This window comes from Narcine bancroftii, chromosome 4 (genome assembly GCF_036971445.1).
Source record: "Narcine bancroftii isolate sNarBan1 chromosome 4, sNarBan1.hap1, whole genome shotgun sequence".
Taxonomy (NCBI): domain Eukaryota; kingdom Metazoa; phylum Chordata; class Chondrichthyes; order Torpediniformes; family Narcinidae; genus Narcine; species Narcine bancroftii.
In genome coordinates, this window is record NC_091472.1 from 286688253 (window position 1) to 286711036 (window position 22784).

Consider the following 22784-nt stretch of genomic DNA (forward strand, 5'->3'; position numbering starts at 1 on the left):
CCTGGAACCCTCTGTACTTCACTCATTTGCAATTTATTTCTGTTTCTACACAGAGATTAAAAAAAAATAGCCACAGCCATTCACCACAAAATGCCACCATTATCCTCTTGGAGCTGCAACTACAAAATGCTGTAACCTCTAGGAGGGTAGGCTAGAGAGAATAATATTTTTCAGTTGTGTGAAAAGCAAGATTAGCAGATGAGTCCCGTTAACGTAAGCCACTGAACAGACTTGGGATTCAATAGGTGTCTCGGACCGCGACGCCACAGATGCTTCCATTATTGCAGCATTTGATATCTGATGACTACTGAACTGCTCATGTATTGGCAGCCGATCACTCCTGACACGCTGCACACAGGGAACATCCTTGTGTTTATTGAAACTGCTACTGCACACGATTGGCGATTGATGACTTACCGAGGACAGAAATCTGATCTTAAGCAGAAGCTCACGCATCAAAGGTGCCATCAAGCTGCTCCTTGGCAGTTTATTAAAGCCTCTCCAAGCTGCTTCATGGGGCTAAGACCACATTTTTAGCTGGGTCAGCCCAAGTCTGTATGGGAAAAGACTCCAATGAGGATCTTGCTGCATAAAATCCTCATCGGCCCATGTCGGCTCTCAAATCAGCCAGACTTTGCATGAGTTTGTCTATGCAACTGAACCAATGAAGTTTATATAATGAGATACCACTTGGACCCAGCAAGGAAGTGCACATAACATAACAATTACAGCACGGAAACAGGCCATTAGGCCCTCCTAGTCCGCACCGAACCAAACACCCCTCTCTAGTCCCACCTCCCTGCACAATGCCCATAACCCTCCATCTTCTTCTCATCCATAGACCTGTCCAACCTTTTCTTAAATAATACAATTGACTCCGCCGCCACTATTTCTCCCGGAAGCTCATTCCACACGGCTAACACTCTCTGAGTAAAGAAGTTCCCCCTCATGTTACCTCTAAACCTCTGCCCCTTAATTCTTAACTCATGTCCTCTTGTTTTAATCTTTCCTCCTCTTAACGGAAATAGTCTATCCACATCCACTCTGTCTATCCGTTTCATAATCTTAAATACTTCTATCAAATCCCCTCTCAACCTTCTATGCTCCAAAGAATAAAGACCTAATCTGTCCAATCTCTCTCTATACTCTAGATGCTTAAACCCAGGTAACATTCTGGTAAACCTTCTCTGCACTCTCTCCACTCTGTTTATATCCTTCCTATAATTAGGCGACCAGAACTACACACAGAACTCCAAATTAGGCCGCACCAACGTCTTATACAATCTCAACATCACCTCCCAACTCCTATATTCCATGCAATGATTGATAAAGGCCAGCATACTAAAAGCCTTCTTCACCACCCTATTCACGTGAGTTTCTACCTTCAGGGAACGATGTACCGTTACTCCTAAATCTTTCTGCTCTTCTGTATTCATCAGTGCTCTCCCATTTACCACGTATGTCCTATTCTGATTCTTCTTACCAAAATGAAGCACCTCACACTTATCAGCATTAAATTCCATCTGCCATTTTTCAGCCCACTTTTCTAAGCAGCCCAAATCCCTCTGCAATCCTTGAAAACCTTCTTCATTATCCACTATTCCACCTATCTTAGTATCGTCTGCTTATTTACTAATCCAATTCACCACCCCATCATCTAGATCATTAATGTATATAACGAACAACAATGGGCCCAATACAGATCCTTGAGGCACACCACTGTTCACCGGCCTCCAACCTGACAGACAATTATCCACTACCACTCTCTGGATTCCAGAGTGGACATCTAATGGCTTAAAACTGCATTCTCTGATGTCTGGTTATCAGTGTGAATCGATAAAGGGTTTCGGCTGAAAGGTTGACCATTCTTTTTCTGCTATTGATTCTGCTCAATCACGGTGTTCCTCCAGGAGATTTTGTTCAGCTTAACGTGCTGTAAAGGCATGGAGATGAATGTCCCAGGCTCCTTTCATCACTTGCGACAGTTGATCAACGAACTCGGTTTGAATCCACAGTAGCCCAGTGATGAAAGCATTCCAATCCTAGTCCTTTGGGCAAGAAGGATGCACAGGTCATTGTTCTGATGAATCCCCTCAACAGATCAGGCTGGAGCCCACTATGTATCTTTGTGCCCCTCTAACTTTGTGTCAGGTGAAATATGTACAATGGTCATCACCATTGTCATTCTCATCCTACCTTCCATCTCTCTCTTCATTGACCCCACCTCCTCCAAGTCCTCTCTCTCTTTTGAGATGTTCTATCCTGAGACCTTGCACTTGTTGGGTGTAGTCAAAACACCTTTCTCGCCACACATAGGTAATCATTTTTTTTAATAGAGATTGAGTTGAATGATTGATCATAATAAAATACTGTCAGTGAGCATAACTTGGTTAGTGGCCCCTTTGTAAAGTTCATGAAACTGTCTGCAGCCCTTCCATACTTATGGCAACAATAATATTTGTTGCTGCTGTCTGCCATGAGGAGGGTGCCTTTCAGAGCTAATGGCCTTCTCCGCTTGATGGACAGGAACATGTGAAGTTGGGTAAGATCCCATCTGGAACCGTGCAGGTTCCATTTTAGTGTAGAATAACGCGTGCAAATCACCAGAGCATTGGTTTTAACATTTTGTTTCGATAATTTTACAACTTTATACGAGTGATCCAGTTGGCTGTCAGCAATAGATGCAACACATGTTTAAGTCATCAAAAAAGGGTGAAAGTTAATTCCTAGAAAAAAATAGAGGTTTAAACCCAATTGTGTACTGCAGAGGTTTCGGACTCTGTCAGGTGCTCCAGGGACTGTTACGAGCCAGCAATATAAAATGTTAATTTATCAAATTACATTTGTTTTAAATATGTTTTTTCCCCTTATTTTCAGCTTACAAGCTGATCACTGTGGTGATTGCAGCAGCTGGGGGTGGTTTGCTGTTAATTTTGGTCATTGCATTGACTATCACATGCTGCAGGTGTGTATATTGTCTCATCGCGTATACCATTGGGCTGTAATATTTAAAAAAAACACAATTGCTATCCAATCTAACAGATGTTTATTTGGATTAAATGGAGTTTGGAATGAGGCCCGTACAACAACAAAGAACAATGTTGTTTATATTAGATGGGAAACAATGTGGGAAAGCATCATGCAGATTGGTAGAAAAATCAGAAACATTATTTTTTAAATGGTGAAGGATTGAAAAATGTTGGTGATCAGAAGGACATGGGGGCTTTTTGACCTACATGTATTGCAAGACAATTTGATACAAAATTAGAGGAATCTTTCTCCAATTATCTTGGGCCCTGACGGAGCTACATCTGCAATATTATACAGGTCTGCCTTCCATAATCCAAGAGTATATGTAAGTGATGGACAGCTAATCCCATAAAGTGGACAGGGCCAATATTTTCATGAGTTTTAGAAAAGGGAGCCACAGAATTCTTATGGAGCCTGGATGGAAGCTCGTGTGTCTGGAACCAAGGGCCACATTCTCAAAATATGAGGCCTTTCAGGACAGAGATGAAAAGAATTGATCACACCGAGATGATTGAGAATCCTTTGAATTCTCTACGCAAGTTAAGTGTAGGACTCGGTCATAGATTAGATTCAAGACAGAGATCATTGGATGTTTAAATATCTGGGGCATCAAGGAAACCAGGCACAGAAACTGAATGGGCTAGCCTGTTACATATGTTCTGATGTAATCTTTATTCCTCAGTTAATATCCATGATGAAGTTTATTATTGTCATCCAAATGTAAAGTGCAGTTGGATGAAGTGGCATTATTCAGTCTTTGATTGAAAAACATGTAAACACGTATGTAGTCATATCACATATTTACAGGCAATTAATATGCAGTACGTATAATAATAAATATTGTTAAATAATCGTGGATTCTCAAAGGGATTGCATAAAGCAACTCATCAGTCATTTAGAAGTCTCACTGCCCATGGTACAAACTTTTCTTAGCTTACTGGTTCTGGCTCTGATCCTTCTGTATCTCTTTCCTGACGGGAATAGTTGGAAGATGCTGTGTGCAGGGTGAAAGGGGTCGTTAACAATTTTTTGGAAAATTATCCTGGTAGATCATGTTGATGGATGGGGGTGGTGATGGTGGGAAGGGGAGACCCCAGTGATACTCCGTGCAAATTGCTGGCACATTTCTTCCTATATAACATTGACGGTATTTCAAAATACTAAAATAAATGGAGGTTTGACATGACCTAATTTTAAAATTTTTTATTGGGCAGCGAAAATTAGCTATATTACTATTTGGATTCATTATAATGAATACCAAGGGTGCTTCAAGATGAATAAACCGAGAGATTAAGCCTACTAAAAGGTACTCTCTCATTTCGATACTTGAAGCACCCTTTCCTTTTTTGGCTTCCAAGTTAACTGATGATTTGATAGGGTAGTCAGACACACTTTGAGGATTTGGTTTCAATTTGGAAAACATTTTGATTACCCTAAGTTTTTATTGATTAGCCCTATTCTATGTAATTCCTTTTTTCTACCTTTCATCCAAGATATTGGTGATATTCAGTTTGAGTATCCAATCTTTTTTTGATCTATATATTGACCAAAACTTGGCTTCTTTTGAACAATTATCTATTCAATTTAAAATACCTAAGGCATAACTTTTTTTCATTATTTACAGATTAGGAGCTTCTTAAATTCTGTTTTTGGACAATCTAAAGCTGTGGATGGGGCAAATATTCATTCATTTACAATCCACAAATGAGCTGGAAAAACTCAGCAGGTCAGGTAGCACCCATAGGAAGTAAAGTGTAGCCAATGTTTCAGGCCTGAGATCTTCATCAATACCTGACTAAAGGCCCGAGTCAGAAATGTTAGTTACCCTTTACTCCCTATGGATGCTACATGACCAGCTGAGTTTTTCCAGCTTGTTGGTGTATTGCACTCAACCCCAGTATCTGGAGACTTTCTTGTTTACTTAATTCATTTATTTTTTTACAGCCAATTAGTCTCCAAATTCTTGATTAGTTAGCAATTCTGCAACTTCTGAACTCAGTTTTCTATTTTTCAGGAAAGAAAAAAATGATATCAGTAAATTGATCTTCAAGAGTAGTAATTTTCAGAGGTTTCCCAATGCAGAGTTCCCCAAAAATCCCCGGATATCAGTGGAGTGGGGCAGAGAAACAATAGAAATGCAAGAAAATGGCAGCACGAAGAACCTTCTGCAGGTGACAGATATATTTTATTCGGTAAGTTGCATATCAAAGTTGCATTTGTGGAACAAAGGGATTTGGGTGATCTCTAAAGAATTGAGTTGCGGGTATGGCTAATAATTGGGAAGGCGTGTGGAATATTGAAAGAGAAATAAAAATTGATAGAAACGTTAATTTCTCCCCAAAAGCAGGCTGACCTGACCTGCTTTCTGTTTTAATTTCAGAATAACAGCAACTGCAGATTTTGGATTTTTTAAAAAAATGTGATGTTGATTTTATTGCAAAAGGTTAGAGTATTAAAGTAAATATATTTTAGTGAAACCTTGTAGGGTGTGATGAGACTTCACCTGAAATAATGTGAACAGTTTAATCTCCATGACTATTGGAATTCACTAGTCCAGAGAATTGTGGAGATGGAGTCAAAGATATGGGAGAGAAGTGCTAAGGTCAGGATTGGATCAAGCGACCCACTGATGATTTAGTTTTTGCGTTGTTCTGGTACTGCTGTGCAGCTTTCACATTTAACTGTTTTTAGTTTGTCTTCATAATCCTGCCACAATCGCAAAATTAAGATTGAATAATCTTTTCCTTCTTGTTGCTATTTTTTTTGACAGTCTGGCTTGAGGGGCTCAGAAGTGGACAGGAATGGTCTGCATCCGTACAGTGGTCTACCTGGATCACGTTACTCTTGCATCTACACTGGACAGTACAATCCATCTTTTAGCAGTGACGAATCAAGGAGACGAGACTATTTCTAGCCCCGTTACACATTTACGTTTGTACCAAAATAAATGTGGGACAACTGAGTCAAAAAAAAGTGATGAATTACTGCACAAGAGATAAGCTGGATTTTGAACATTTATGGCAAAGGACCAGTGCAATGTGAAGGAGAAGTTGTCTGCAGTATATGTCTCATGGTGACCATGCAGTGATAATCCAGTGACTGGATGGATATCATCAGCTGACAGCACAAAACAGAATGAGCTTATTGACGGGCAATAAACACAATGTATTTTGAATCTCCTGTTTCTAGTTTATTAATAATATAAACTGTTACAGTATTTTTAAACTGATCAAAAGATAATGTTGCACAGCTCGAAGAAGCACCAACTAATACCCACATTATTGTTGTCATTCTTTAGCCTAGTGCTCAAATATTGTGTGGATGTACAGTACGGGAGACTTGCCACCTATCAAGATTGGATTATTCAATCTGGAATTGTTAGTACCAGATACTGGAGCATACTTGATTGATTCTGCATCCATTTTTGGACTACTAGAAGATGTTTTTTTAAATCATTTCTTATTTTGCCTTACAATCGATCTTTCAGTAGCTAAATAATGAGTAAACAGTAGAAATTTATATTATTGAGGGAACTTTGAGGAGAGAAGTTTATTCTTATCTTCAAAAATTGCTCTGAGAGTGCCACATAGCAACTGGTTGAGCAAGGATTTACAATGCATTCTGGTTTGGGTTTTGAATATATGTTGTTATTTTCAGATCATTCAGAATCTCTTCATACCTGATTGCAAACCACTGAACTTGCTCTACTGTCTCAGAGATATCAAGCAGCTACCTTGACATCAATTTTAAAACTGGACTGCTTCCATTGATTCCTACAATGACGATGTACAGCTAGTTGTGTTATTCTGCCTGTGGGATATTTTACTGCATGTTTTTTAACTCAGCAACTCTATTCTTGAAATTTTGATGAACTAAAATATTCTTCTTTTCTTTGGCTTGGCTTCGCGGACCCTGCAAGCTCACACCAAGACACAAGAGAAACTTGTCCGTGAACTACTCTTTGCAGACGATGCTGCTTTAGTTGCCCATTCAGAGCCAGCTCTTCAGCGCTTGACGTCCTGTTTTGCGGAAACTGCCAAAATGTTTGGCCTGGAAGTCAGCCTGAAGAAAATGGAGGTCCTCCATCAGCCAGCTCCCCACCATGACTACCAGCCCCCCCCCCACATCTCCATCGGGAACTAAAATATTAGCAGAACAGAAAATATACGCTAGAACTAATATGGTGCATTCACTTTAATTGATCTAAATACAAGTTATGATACTCTTGTAGTTATCATATACCTCAATTCAATCTTCAAAAAAATATTGTATATTATTTTTAACATTTAAATTTATTCCACAAATTCTTCCATTCAGCACAACCTCAATACAACATGGATTTCAGAGATGAAAATTAATACCCACATTATTATCAACTTGCATAAGTGGAACAAACATTTACCTGACTTGAATCTGGGGGAATGTAATAATTATCATGTATATTAAAAACTTCAATATTTACATTATGTTGAGATTGCACTGAATTAAGGAAGAAAAAAACCTCAGCATGCCAATTCTGATTAAACTTGCAATTTATTTAAGAAAGCACCTAGGTATACAACCATGTCAAGAGAAGAATACTGAATGGTCATAGTGTGGCCCTCCATTGGCCATTCTGGATGTGAGCCTGCGACAGGAAAGTTCAGTGGCATCTGAGGTCTAAAACACCACTGAAAGCTGTTCTATAATTTTGCCATACTATGTCCCTCTGCAGAACATGTGAAAGAAATAGCAGGTAAGAAAGTGATTGGGGCATGGCCATGGATTACTTTAAGAATGACTGTGTGCAGCTTATTAGAGTGAAACACTGAAGTCTATGGACGATGTGATTATAGTAAAAGCACAAAAAATGCAACTATTTTTACTTTTTGCCATCTCATCAAGGAGATTTTTTATTATTCTTGTATCTTGAGTAATAACTAATCTAAATCTTATTTTCTGAATACCAAGTACTTATGAAAACCATTGCTGCTTAATTATTATGTTTTAAGTGGCCTCATATTCCTTATTCTTGTACTAGATATCCTAAAGTGTGAGGGAGGTGAGCCAGAAGTCATGGTACATGTAGGTACCAATGACATAAGGAGGAATAGAGAAGAGGTCTTGAAAAGTGAGTACAGGGAGTTAGGTAGGGAGTTGAAAAGAAGGACTGCAAAAGGAGTAATCTCAGGATTACTGCCTGTGCCACGTGACTATGAGAGCAGGAATGGAATGAGGTGGAGGATAAATGCGTGGCTGAAGGGGTGGAGCAAGTTTCTGGATCACTGGGATAATTTTTGGGGTAGGTGCGACCTGTACAGAAAGGACAGGTTGCAGTTGAATCCCAGGGGGATCAGGATCCTGGTGGGGATATTTGCTAAGGCTACTCGAGAGTATTTAACTAGAATGGTTAGAGGGAGGGAATCAAATGGAACAGTACAGCAAGGAGAAGGTTGGATGGCAAAGAGAGAAAGCTTGTAGACAGTGTTTGAGGTTGGAAAGGCAGGTGTTGGAGAAGGGAGATGCTCTGAATGAAGATGGAGGGGAAATTATAGAAAAATAACAATGGAGTTGTTTGTAAAGATAGGGGCAAACAGAGAATAAGTAGTGGGAAATCTCTGAAATGCATATTTTTAATGCCAGTTGTAAGGTAGGTGGATGAGCTGAGGTTATGTATTGACACTTGGAAGTATGATGTGGTAGTGATTAATGAAACATGGTTGCAGGAGGGATGTGATTGGCAGCAAACTATTCCTGGATTTCATTGCTTTAGGTGTAATAGAATTGGAGGGGCTAGAGTGGGTGGAGTTGCATTGCTTGTCAGAGAAAATATTACAGCGATGCTTAGGCAGGATAGGTTAGCGGGCTCGTCAAGGGAGGCTATTTGGGTGGAATTGAGGAATGGGAAAGGGGTAGTTACACTTATAGGGGTGTTATTTAGACCACCTAATGGGGAATGAGAACTAGAGGAGCAAATTTGTAGGGAGATAGCAGATATTTGTAATAAGAGCAGGGTTGTGATTGTGGGAGATTTTAATTTTCCACATATAGATTGGGAAACCCATTCTGTGAAAGAAAGGGCTGGATGGATTGGAGTTTGTAAAATGTGTGCAGGACAGTTTTTACAGCAATACATAGAGGTACCAACTTGAGAAGGGGGAGTGTTGGATCTATTGTTGGGGTATGAGATAGGTCAAGTGACAGAGGTATGTATTGGGGAGCACTTCGGGTCCAGTGATCATAGTGCCATTTACTTCAATGAAATTATGGAAAGGGATAGGTCAGGGCCTTGGGTTGAGGTTTTCAATTGGGGAAAAGCTAGATTTGAGGAGATGTGAAAGGATTTATGAGGAGTGAATTGGGATAATTAGTTTTATGTAGTAGAGAAATGGAGGTCTTTTAAAGATAAGATTTTGAGGGTACATAATCTTTATGCTCCTGTTAGGTTAAAAGGCAGGGGCAAAAGTTTGAGAGAGCCATGGTTTTCAAGGGATATTGGAAACTTGGTTTGAAAAAAGAGGGAGACCTACAATAAATATGAGAAACAAGGAAAAAAGATGTTAAGAGAATACTTTGAATGTAAAATAATCTTAAGAAAGAAATTAGAAAAGCTAAAAGAAGGTACGAGGTGGCTATAGCAAGCAAGGTGAAAATAAATCCAAAGGGTTTTTACAAATATGTGAATAGCAAAAGGAGAGAGAGAGGGATAAAATTGGTCCCTGAGAAAATCAGAGCGGACAACTGTGTATGGAGCCGAAAGAGATGGGGGAGATTTTGAACAATTTATTTTCTTTGGTATTCACTAAGGAGAAGGATATTGAATTGTGCGGGGTAAAGGAAGCAAAGAGGGTAATTATGGAAACTGTAGTGATTAAGAAAGAGGAATTACTGGAGCTTTTGAAGCATATAAAGGTGGATAAGTCTCCAAGTCCCGACGGGATTTTCCCCAAGACCGTGAAAGAAGTAAGTGAGGAAATAGCAGAGGCTCTGACAGTGATTTTTCAAAAGTTTTTAGAGACAGATATAGTGTCGGAGGATTGGCATGTTGCACATGGTTCTTTTGTTTAAAAAAGGTTAGAGGAGCAAGCCTAACAATTATCAGCCTGTCAGTTTGACATCTGTAGTAGATAAATTAATGGAAAGCGTCCTTAGAAATTGTATATGTAAGTATCTGGAGGGTAAAGGTCTGATCAGGAACATTCAACATGGATTTGTGCATGGAAAGTCATGTTTGGCCAATCTTGTTGAATGTTTTGAAGAGGTGACTAGGAATGTTGATGAGGGTAGAACACTGGATGTTGTCTATATGAACTTCAGTAAGGTCTGCGATAAGGTTCCGCATGGAAGGTTAGTTAGGAAGGTTCACTTGCTAGGTATAAATTTTGAGATAGTCAAATGGATTAAACAGTGGCTGGAAGGGGGATGTTAGAGAGCTGTAGTGGATAACTGTTTGCCAGGTTGGAGGCTGATGACCAGCAGTGTGCCTCAGGGATCTGTATTGGGTCCTTTGCTGTTTGTCATATACATTAATGATCTGGACGATGGGGTGGTAAATTGGATTAGTAAATATGCAGATGATACTAAAATGGGTGGAACTGTGGATAATGAAGAAGGTTTTCAAAGATTGTAGAGGAATTTTGGTCTGCTTCTTAAAACAGTGGGCTGAAAGATGGCAGATGGAGTTTAATGCTAATAAGTTTGAAGTGCTTCATTTTAGTAGGAATAATCAAAACAGGACATATATAGTAAATGGGAGGGCATTGAGGAATGCAGGGGAGCAGAAAGGTGCATTGTTCCCTGAAGGTAGAATCTCATGTGGATAGGATGGTGAAGAAGGCTTTTAGTATACTGGCCTTTATAAATCAATGCATAGAATACAAGAGATGGGAAGTGATGTTGAGAATGTACAAGGCATTGGTGAGGCCAAATTTAGAGTACTGTGTGCAGTTCTGGTCACCGAATTATAGGAAGGATATCAACAAGGTAGAGAGAGTGCAGAGAAGATTTATGAAAATGTTACCTGGGTTTCAGCAGCTAGATTACAAAGAAAGATTGAGCAAATTAGGTCTTTATTCTTTGGAGCATAGAAGATTGAGAGGGGATTTGATAGAGGCATTTAAGATTATGAGAGGAATAGATAGAGTTGATGTAGATCAGCTTTTTCTATTGATAGTAGGAGAGATTGAAACAAGAGGTCATGAGTTAGGAGCTAAGGGACAAAAGTTTAAAAGTAACATGTGGGAGAACTTTTTTTCTCAGAGTGGTGGCTATGTGGAATGAGCTTCCGGGAGAAGCAGTGGCAACAGGGTCAATTTTGTCATTTAAGGAAAAATTTAATAGGTATATGGATGGGAGGAGAATGGAGGGTTATGGGCAGGGTGAAGGTAGGTGGGACTAGAGGAGAGGACTTGGTTTGGTGTGGACGAGAAGGGCCAAAGTGACCTGTTTCTCTCCTGTAATTGTTTGATGGTTATGGATTTTACACTGAAAAAAATAGTACTAGGTTATTTTCAAGTGATCAAAGTTGAGATAAAATATGACTCATTGTGTTGAAATACCTTGCAAAATAATCTTTTTTTGTAGTTGGCAGTTAGCATTGCAGGAAATGTTCAAAGTTATACCTGGTTTCCACAAATATTTACAGCCTTATTTACCTGTTTCATTTCCTGATCACCAATAATAACCCTGCATAATAACTCATGCATTTAGTGATTCAGTGCACTCTGGAAATATTCTGTCAACCCACCAAGCTAATTCCTCTACCTAAATTTTTTTTTTCCTACTTGGTTTCTAGTTTTCAGTTCCTTCCTGTTTATTAAATATTGTGTTTGAAGTGAACTATATCCACAGGTTTAAATGTATTTAGACAATGAATTCATGTTTTACCAAAAGAAGTTCAAAACCTGGTGTTGGAGTCAACATTGTACAAATGAAAATTAAAACACTTGTCCTGTTTGCTATGGGCAGAAGGAGCATCTCTAATTATTTCAATAATATGTTAAATTCTGTTGAGATGTCAGCATGCAACATGCAAAAGAAGCTTGGAACAGTTAATGAACTGGGATTTTTATAAGGGTGAAAATGTCATCAGCAGGTTTGCATTCATGAACCAAGGCATCGGGTTTAAGAGTAGAGAGGTCTTGGTGTAATTTTATTAAAACATTGGTTAGGCCATGGTTGGAATTTTGTGGGCAATTTTGGTCACTGTACTAGAGGAACAATGAGAATGCACTGGAGTGGGTGTAGAGGAAATTGACCAGGATGTTGCCTGGTATGGAATGCTTCAGTGATGTGGAGAGACTGAGTAGGCAGGTTTGTTTTCCTTGGAGCAGGGGGAACGAATGGAGGTGTAATAGTCAGGGTAGATGGCAGAAACTTTTTTCCCTTGGCAAAGGTATCTAAGGGCAGAGGCTATAGATGAGGAGTAATAGGCTTAGAAGGGATATGAGGAAGAATTTACAGCCTTATTTACCTGTTTAATTTCCTGATCACCAATAAGAAAGAATGCACTGCCTGGGAAGATGGTGGAGCAGCTGCGCTCACAATATTTAAGGTCTATTTGTGAAAGCACCTGAATCAACAAGGCATGGTAGGCCTTGGATCAGATGCTAGGGAGTGAGATATTGTAGCTAGGTGCTTGATAGTCAACATGGATATGGTAGGCTATAGGGCCTATTTCTGTGCTGCATGACTCCAATGCCCACCAAATTATTAGCTCCAGTAGAGAGTTTGTAAATGAAATAATTTGGAGAAGGTTGCACAAATATTAAAATATAGAACCTCATAAGTAGAGCAGCCTTTCTTCAGTGGCAGCTGTTTTATCAAATTATACAATCTCTACGTGGATGTTAATGATTGTTAAAGTACATTCATTCTCCATGTATGCAAATCATGGGTGTGCCATTTCCCCTTCACAGGGCTGAAATTCATAGCATGAAAGATGTTTCTCTTCCTGATAACATAGTAATAAATAACTAGATGGTGTTAAATTGTTGATGGGAATTATCTGGGTGGCACAGTGAGTGTAGCAGTTAGTGCATCTCAATTACAGCACCAGCGACCTGAATTTGAATCTGCTGTTGTCTGTAAGGGGTATGTACATTCTCCCAATGATCGCGTGGGTTTCTTTCAGGTGCTTCAGTTTCCTCCCACATTCCAAAGACATACGTTAATTAGTCATATGGTTAACTAGGAGGTTCATTGGTTACTTGGGTGGCATGGGCTTGTGGGCTAGAAGTGTTTGTTTCTGTGCTGTATCTCTAAAAATAAAATAAAATAAAATCTTCCAAGAAATTGGGTTTCACCTACATTTGGAACACCTTTTAATATAAGCTTTAAAAAAAAATCCTTTTAATTGGGCTACTGAGCCTATTCACATTAAATGTTACATAATTCAAACCATAACCATATAACCATTTACGGAGTGGAAACATGTTGGCCTTTCGAGTCCGCACCGGTTCACTGATTTTGTGCGAACTCTTCAGGCAATGGTCCCGATGGGTTTGGCCCTCGAATTCCAACTTCAGTGGCTGAATTCTTCCGTTATTCCACCTTGGCAAACTAAACAATAAATTCAGAAATATGAAATTACTTAGCTAATATAATTGGATGTTTCATTTCTTCTGACATTATTGCTTTTTCTAATCTTCCTCCTACTCTCAATACATCATTTACCAGAATAGGATTTAGTTTATAAACACAACTTGCTTTTGTAACATTCAAATTCTTCAATTTTGTTATCTCATTGATTAACATGCAAAACCTTTTCATTCTCATTAATTCTGTTAGTCACAAAGGTACAAAACCTCATGGTTATGTTATTGATATATTTAAGTACTGATGTACTATCAGTCCAAAATATAGAATCTGCTAACTCCATCTGTAATTCTCATCTAAACACAGTGTTCATTTTGATAAAAAAAATTTAAAAATGTTTGACTCCTCTTTCCACCCCGGCATGTCTCAGCTCCACAGTCAATTTTAAAAAAACAAACACTATCTCCAAATATAGGAAAGAAGGAAATCCCCAAATAATAAACAAGAGATTATATTAGGAAAAAAAACAAAATACTGATAGAATCACCACGAAACCCCCTTATTACAGGAAGTGGCTCTCGCCACTAATGGCACGTAGCCTCAGAAGGAGAAGACAGAAAAAAGGTCCACTTCTCCCAGACAGAATATTAAAAACAATATCAATCAGTCAATCAAGTATGAGAAGCTTCTACAAGATCTCTGTTGACTTGATCATCATCAGTTTCAACTTCAATTTCAGTCACCTTCTGGCTTTCCGGTGAAGATTGTTCTCTCAATTTATCCTGGATCATTTTCATTTGCTGAGATGAATAACACTGGCTTTCATTTTGCTTATTATTAGCTATTGAATTAGCAAATTCCAAAGCTTCAGATTCATTAGCTTGGTATTCTTCATAAAAGATTTTAAGAACTTCTGGATAGCAAAAGGCAAATTTATATCCTTTCTTCCATAAAACTGATTTTGCTGGATTAAATTCTTTTTTTCTCTTAACAATAGCATTATTCAGGACTGCATTAATGAATACTCTATTATATGGCGAGCTCTCCACTGGCCATCGTGTCAGAGGTGCACCAAAGAAGAGGTACAAAGGACTACCTAAAGAAATCTCTTGGTGCCTGCCCCATTGACCACTGCCAGTGGGCTGATCTTGTCTCAAACCGTGCATCTTGGCGCCTCACAGTTCGGCGGGCAGCAACCTCCTTTGAAGAAGACCACAGACCCCACCTCACTGACAAAAGACAAAGGAGGAAAAACCCAACACCCAACCCCAACCAACCAATTTTCCCCTGCAACCGCTGCAACCATGTCTGCCTGTCCCGCATCGGACTTGCCAGCCACAAACGAGCCTGCAGCTGACGTGGACATTTACCCCTCTGTAAATCTTTGTCTGCGAAGCCAAGCCAAAGATTATTCCAAATCATTAATGGACCTTGCTGGTCCCTTGCTTTTTGAACGGCCAATTTCAATATCATTTCTCTATCTCAGTAATGTAATCACTTAATCAAAATAGAGCATGGTGGTTGTCCTGGATATGACTTCTTTCTAAAAGCTCTCTCTATCAGGTTCTTGTCCATTTGGAAAATTTTAAGCCCCCAGAATTTCAGGTAACCAGTTTTGGAAAAAAAAACTGTACTGGAGTAATGCCAACAATTTTGATATTATTTCTTCGGCTCTGATTTTCCAACATATCAACTTTTTGCAACAAGTCCTTTTTCTGATCCTCCCATGCTGTGAAAGAGTCTTCTATCTTATTAACTGTATCTTTACATTCTTCTACTTCCAAATGACACTCTTAAAAATCTTCAAATTTTTGAACCTTAATTTTGTCAACAGTTTCTAAAAAAAATTCTTTATTTTAAACTTTTAAAAACAATGTAAAATCAATAGCAACAACAACAAAAAAAGGTTTTTAAACAATATAGTAAACTCCACCCCTCAGCCAGCCCCCTCAAGGGCAGCCAAAAAAGAAAAGATAAAACATGCAATATTTTAAGGTATTTCCAAACCCATATATTCTAAATAAGATGACCACATTTTATTAAAAAAAGAGTAGTTATCATGTAAATTATGTTTTTTTCTTCATATAAATACAAGATCTCAATTCATTATGCCAATGAGCTATATTAATCTCTACATTGTCTTTCCAAGTAATTGCTACACATTTTTATGCCACAGATAACACCAAATGTACAAATGCTATCTGAAACTTATCCAACCCCAAATCAATCAAAGAAATCATATAAACCCAACAAAAAAATCTCTGGATCTAATGGTCATTTAATTTTAAATATTTTCTCCAAAACCAACCTAACTTTTTCCCAAAATGGTTGTTCCTTATCACAGGACATGTAAAAAAAAGTTCCAGTACTTAACCCATATCTAAAATAAAGATCCGAATTACTAAATTCGTATTTTTTCAAATTCTCAGGAGTCAAGTATAACTGATGCAAACAATTATAATTAACCAAACCATATCTTACATTAGTCAATTTAGTTACCCCTTCATGACACATAACCTCCCAATCCTCTTGAGGTATAACATAAGTTAAATCACTTTCCCATTTATTTCTAGATTTCTCTAAATTCAGTTTATCCATAGTTTCTTGTAACAATTGATACATATCTGAAATAAAACCTCTCTTTGGTATAAAGGAAATCAAAGATTCAAATTTCATTAACTTGGGTAACTCATCTCTTTACCATAATTATCCCTTATCAAAGCTCTAAGTTGGTAATGCACAAATAAAGAATTTGCTGGTATACCAAATTTCTCCCTCAATTGATTAAAAGAAAGAAACTGTCCCTTTTCAAAACAATCCTGAATCACTTTTATACCCTGAGAATACCATATATTTAAATACTTATTAAACATTGAAAAAGGAATAAGCTAATTTTGATATAATGGAGTTTGGATTGATAATTTGCCCTTTGCTCCTGTAACATCATTTCTTTTAACCCATATCTTTAACAAATGTTTTAATACCGGCATATCATATCTCTGCAATAAATTCAAATTCCACATATATAAATTGGTGAACATCAAATTCAGAAATATAGGCTAACTCCACCTTGGCCCAACTAGGAGGCTGATTAATATCCATCACTCTACTAACAAACTTCAACTGTGCAGCTTCACAATAATTTTGAAAATGAGGCAACTGAAGTTCACTTAGTGCATATTGCCTGTCAATTTCTGTAAAGCTACTCAAGCTAATTTTCCCTTCCATAAAAATTTCCTCACCACCTTATTCAAATCCTGAAAAAAACCTTTGAAAGTAATCATGGAATTGACTGAAATAAGTATTGAATAAGAGGAAAAATATTCATTTTAATACAATTTACTTGACCTATTAATGTTAATGAAAGATCCTTCCATTTAATCAAATCCATTTTAATCTTTTTCAAAAAAGTGGCTAAAGTATTGGCAAATAGACTTGCTAAATATTTACCTCCGTTGTTACATACAGATCAAACAGGTTTTATCAAGAATAGATGTGTGTCTGATAATATCCTTAGACTGATAATGTTGATCGAGACAGCACCCCAACCAACCAATGGTGGTTGCGTTTGATGCAGAAAAAGCATTTGATATGGTTGAATGGAATTTTTTTATTTAAGGTGCTAGAGAAGTTTAATTTCAGCCCTTTTTTTATTGGTTAGGTTAAGGCATTGTATAAAAATCTGATCACTAGGGTGGTGATGAATGGCCAAACTTCTTTGTCATTTAAATTATCTCGATCAACTCATCAAGTTTGTCCATTGTCACCAGCCTTGTTTGCATTGGCCATTAAACCATTAGTTCAGGCAATTTGACAGAACGACAAGGTTAAGGGGATAAGTATTGCAGATGATGAATATAAGATTAATTTATTTGATGTTTTGATTTATTTGACACATCCAGAACATACTTTGAAATATTTACAAGAATGTTTAGTTTAATTTGGGGAGTTATCTGGGTATATAGTGAATTGGGATAAGAGTGAAATATTGCCAATTTTGGAAGGGGATTATAAAGAGTGTAAAAATATTATAAAATTAAGATGGTCTGATAAAATTAAATATTTAGGGGTAACTGTGAATGCAAATTATCAATCTAGATATAAATTATGTACATTTTGTCAACAGTTTTTATACATTTTGACATATCAGTCTTCATTACAGACATTTATTCCTTAATACCTCCCAATTGTGTAGCAAATTTTGTTCTTGATTCTGCAAATTTTTAATCTATTTTCTGACTCATTAAATTTATTTGCTCAGAAATGTTATGAAAAATTTGGAGTTCCAGAGGTTCTGGAGTAACATAGTATGTCCCCACTTTACCTTGGATGTACTGACTTCTTTCTTCGTCTTCTGATTCCTCTCCTTGTGACTGTGGCACACATCTTTCTTCTTCTACTCTGATCTTCTCTTCCTCTTCTGTCGATGTTGTCAACGGCTGAACCTGTGCACGAGCCCTTTGCCTGGCTCTTGTCTGGTCAGCAACACTGGTCGACACAGGACCCGCAGGCTCTGTACAGGCCGCTTCCATTGTACACATACGCAGTTGTTCCTGAGGTGCGTCTGCAGTCTTCCTCCGTGTTCCAGCACCATCTTCTTCAGTTCCCTGAGGAAGTGGCACTTGAGATTGAATTCTCAACCAAGAAGGTCACACCAAACAAGGCTGGAGAGAAATCAAGACTGGAGGTTGAACTCTCAAGGTAGGTCCAGTTTCTTCAATTACTGTTGCTTCTGTTGTAGCTTTAGTTTTTCTTACAGCCATTGCTAGAGATCTTTAGAAGAACTTTAAAGTTATTTACTTTTTTTAAGAAGAGTTTTTAAAAGTCGGGTTTTAATTAATTCTGCCAGGAGAGATGTTTTTCCACGTCTCTCACCTACGCCATCACTCCTCTGTCAGCAGTTTCTTTAGTTCACTCCATGACTTTTCAAGCTCATGATTCCACTCCCATTCATTGTTCTTTTCTGTGAATTTCCTCAATGGAGCTATCTTTTCCTCGAGGTTGGATATGAATTTACCCATAGAGTTGACCATTCCATTAAACCTCAGTACGTCCTTTTTGCATTGTGGCTTTGGCATGTTCCCAATAGCAGACACCTTTCTGGGATCTGGTCTGATGCCCTCACTCCCAATAATATTAGTTACAAATGTTAGTTCTGTCACCCTGAACTGGTATTTCTCTCTATTCAGCTTCAAGTTTGGTCTCCTTGTTGCTTCCAGCACTTTCCTTAGTCTCTCATCATGCTCCATTCTCATAGTTCCCCATTCTATGATGTCATCCATTGAGGTATCAACTCCGTCTAGGTGCTCATAGACCATTTGGATAGTTTTGTGATATACTTCAGGAGCTGAGACAATGCTGATTGGTAAACTTAGGAATCTGTATCTGCCAAATGGACTATTGAACATGCACAGTCTTGAACTTGGTTCATCCAATTTTAACTGCCAAAATCCTGACGTTGCATCTAACTTGCTGAAAAACTAAACTGTGACATGACTTCTTCATGATTTCTTCTCCGACAACAACGTTTACTTTTGTTGCACATATTGAATGTTTTACCATATGCTGGATACATTTTTGGTAGGCAAACTGTGATATGATTTCTTAAAGTGTTCTCTCTTTATTGCTCTGTTTAGATCTCTTGTATCCAGGCAAATTCTAAGTCTTTTTTTGTCCACAACGACAAGTGAACTCACCCACTCTGTTGGCTCATGTATATTCTGAATCACATTCAGGCTTTCCATCCTGTCCAACTCTGCCTTTAGTTGCTTTTGAAGCACAAATTGAACTTTTCTGCATGGATGTTTTAACAGTGGCACACGTTTATCCACTTTGATCATGTGTTCACCTGGATGGCAGCCGAGACCCTGAAATGGGTCATTCTACTCTTTCATAAGTTCATCATAGACTGTCTCTCCTTTGCATTCCACACAAGGACTCTTCTTACCAGGTTCAGTTTCTCACAGGCTGTTAAACCTACTATGGCCTGTACATCCTTTGGTACCATGATGAATGCTAGCATGTGTTCTTTTTCCTTGTGTTTCACTTTGACCATGCATTCTGAATATCCTGTCATCTTCCCTTTTGTTCCATACATCTTTGGTCTGAGTCTAATCTTCATAAAATCAGTCTCTGATATTACATTAATTTGTTCACCAGTATCCAACATAACTAAAATGTATATGTCATTCACTTTTAATCTCAACATCCACTCACTTTTTCTTGTTTTCACTCACAACTTCAACATAAAATTCCTCTGTCTCCCTTCCATCTACTGCATGAACCTTGCTTTGTTGCACTTGGTTCCTACAGCAACAGGTATAATGGTTACTTTTGTTGCACATATTGCATGCTTTACCAAATGCTGGACACATTTTTGGTAGGTGTGTCGCATCGATGATTTAGCTTTTGATTGTCCCTTTCATTGTTCGCTGGCCATGCCTCTCTTTCCACTTTGGCACTCTTTTTTTCATTGATTTATGTCCGTTCTTTCTCATTGCATCCATGTTGCAGCTAGATTCACTGAACACCTCTTTTGTCTGCACTTTTAAAGTTTCTGTAGCCCGACAGTGTGCTATGGCTTTTTCCAGGTCTAGAATTTGCTCTCTTAGCAGTCTTTCCCTTAAACTATTATCTGGATTACCACACACGAGTCTGTCTTTCATCAGCTAGTTGGTCAGTCCACCAAATTCACACATTTTGCTTCTGTTTCTTAATTCAGTTACATACTGATCAATACTTTCTTCTGTTTTCTGTATATATGTGAAAACGTCATGTTATGTTTAGGTATGCAGTATGCCTCAAACTGTTCCATTATTGTTTCCAATTTTATTTTGTCTCCTTCAGCAGCAAATGTGAAATTATTAAACACTTCCAGGCCTTCATCACCCTCGACATGTAAGATAACTGATGCTTTCACTTTATCATTTTTCTTGTCATCTCCAACTGCCACTAAAGATGATCCAAAGCATTGTTTGAATCTGTTAGAATTTTCAGGCACATTACCTGTCAGCTGAAGCTTTGCTGGTGGATGTAATCCTTCCATTTTTCACTTTGTTAGCTTCTCTTCACTAATCAGTTGCTAACTTTAGATTTTCTTTTTAAAGTATTTCCTTTTAATTTCCTTCATCCCACTTCTGACACCATGTTTCATCTTGTATATGTGAGTTCTTAGACAAGATATGGATGAAGGAAAAGGTTCTTTAATTTAAAGTTATAATAAGAAGCCCATGAGGAATGCCATGAGATTTTCAAGCCTCCATTACTGATCTCTCATACACCAGTCTTTCCATCTGTATGAGCCCCCTGCTGGCAGCTAAGTATAATCAAACATGAACTATAATCCTTAAGACCTTGCTAGTGGCAATGCAAACATAATCACTATCATTACACAATGCTCTCATCTCCTCCCCTTCACTGCTGAGCCAATGGGCCAGTCTCTGTACCAGAGACATGACCATCACGACTTGTCCCTGGTATATCATCCCTCTTCAAACATTCTCTCTTTGGCTTGGCTTCGCGGACGAAGATTTATGGAGGGGGTAAAAGTCCACGTCAGCTGCAGGCTCGTTTGTGGCTGACAAGTCTGATGCGGGACAGGCAGACACGGTTGCAGTGGCTGCAGGGGAAAATTGGTTGGTTGGGGTTGGGTGTTGGGTTTTTCCTCCTTTGCCTTTTGTCAGTGAGGTGGGCTCTGCGGTCTTCTTCAAAGGAGGTTGCTGCCCGCCAAACTGTGAGGCGCCAAGATGCACGGTTTGAGGCGATATCAGCCCACTGGCGGTGATCAATGTGGCAGGCACCAAGAGATTTCTTTAGGCAGTCCTTGTACCTTTTCTTTGGTGCACCTCTGTCACGGTGGCCAGTGGAGAGCTCGCCATATAACACGATCTTGAGAAGGCGATGGTCCTCCATTCTGGAGACGTGACCCACCCAGCGCAGCTGGATCTTCAGCAGCGTGGACTCGATGCTGTCGACCTCTGCCATCTCGAGTACTTCGACGTTAGGGATGAAAGCACTCCAATGGATGTTGAAGATGGAGCGGAGACAACGCTGGTGGAAGCGTACTAGGAGCCGTAGGTGATGCCGGTAGAGGACCCATGATTCGGAGCCGAACAGGAGTGTGGGTATGACAACGGCTCTGTATACGCTTATCTTTGTGAGGTTTTTCAGTTGGTTGTTTTTCCAGACTCTTTTGTGTAGTCTTCCAAAGGCGCTATTTGACTTGGCGAGCCTGTTGTCTATCTCATTGTCGATCCTTGCATCTGATGAAATGGTGCAGCCGAGATAGGTAAACTGGTTGACCGTTTTGAGTTTTGTGTGCCCGATGGAGATGTGGGGGGGCTGGTAGTCATGGTGGGGAGCTGGCTGATGGAGGACCTCAGTTTTCTTCAGGCTGATTTCCAGGCCAAACATTTTGGCAGTTTCCGCAAAGCAGGACGTCAAGCGCTGAAGAGCTGGCTCTGAATGGGCAACTAAAGCGGCATCATCTGCAAAGAGTAGTTCACAGACAAGTTTCTCGTGTCTTGGTGTGAGCTTGCAGGCGCCTCAGATTGAAGAGACTGCCATCCGTGCGGTACCGGATGTAAACAGTGTCTTCATTGTTGGGGTCTTTCATGGCTTGATCCCTCTTCCAACATTACCAAAACAGTATATGCATTGTTGAAGAGAATGGCCAGAGGGGTGCTCTGCATGGTGTGCCTTATTCCCCTTCCCTCTCCTAACAGTCACCCAGTTACCTCTCTCCTAATAGTCACCCAGCTATCTGCCATCTGACATTTGGGGGTGACTGTCTCCCTGAAGATCCTCTCTATCACCACCTCTGCCTCCTGAATGATCCAAGTTCAACCCATTCCAACTCCATTTCCCTAAATTGGTCTCCCTGGAGCTGCTGCTGGATCCACCTCTTGCAGGTGTAGTCATCAAGGACAATGGTGCTGTTCCAGATTTCCCACATGCTGAACTCAAAGAATTCCACTGCCCTAGCTACTGTCTCTCTTAATTCTTCCTAATTTAATTGAGGGTTATGAGTTTGGGGGGTTTGGTGTTTTTAATTTTTTCAGTAATACTTCTAGTATCTATAATTCAGGCAACTGGCAAAAAAATTGAGGAAAATAAATAAGAATAAAATAATAGGCTAAAATACCTAAGTTTAAAATTGTAAAAGTAAATGTTCTCTGAAATAACAGTGTTATTTTTTCACGTTTGGTGAAGATGGGAGCAAATATTCAGCCGGTGGGGAG

The 22784-nt window shown here is 38.9% G+C and overlaps 1 protein-coding gene across 3 annotated transcripts in view; it reads left to right on the forward strand.

The window, feature by feature from the left end:
- The window catches only part of heg1 (heart development protein with EGF-like domains 1), an 88765-nt gene extending 82560 nt beyond the window's left edge, over window positions 1-6205 (forward strand). For 2 of the 3 annotated variants that reach the window (XM_069935294.1, XM_069935296.1), the window contains exons 11-13: window positions 2878-2965; window positions 5045-5222; window positions 5801-6205. In XM_069935294.1, coding sequence (XP_069791395.1) covers window positions 2878-2965; window positions 5045-5222; window positions 5801-5944 — 410 coding nt within the window. In that variant the 3' untranslated portion in view covers window positions 5945-6205. The remainder of the gene's footprint in view (window positions 1-2877; window positions 2966-5044; window positions 5223-5800) is intronic. The other variant, XM_069935297.1, reaches the window with a different exon arrangement.
- Window positions 6206-22784: the final 16579 nt, after the last annotated feature.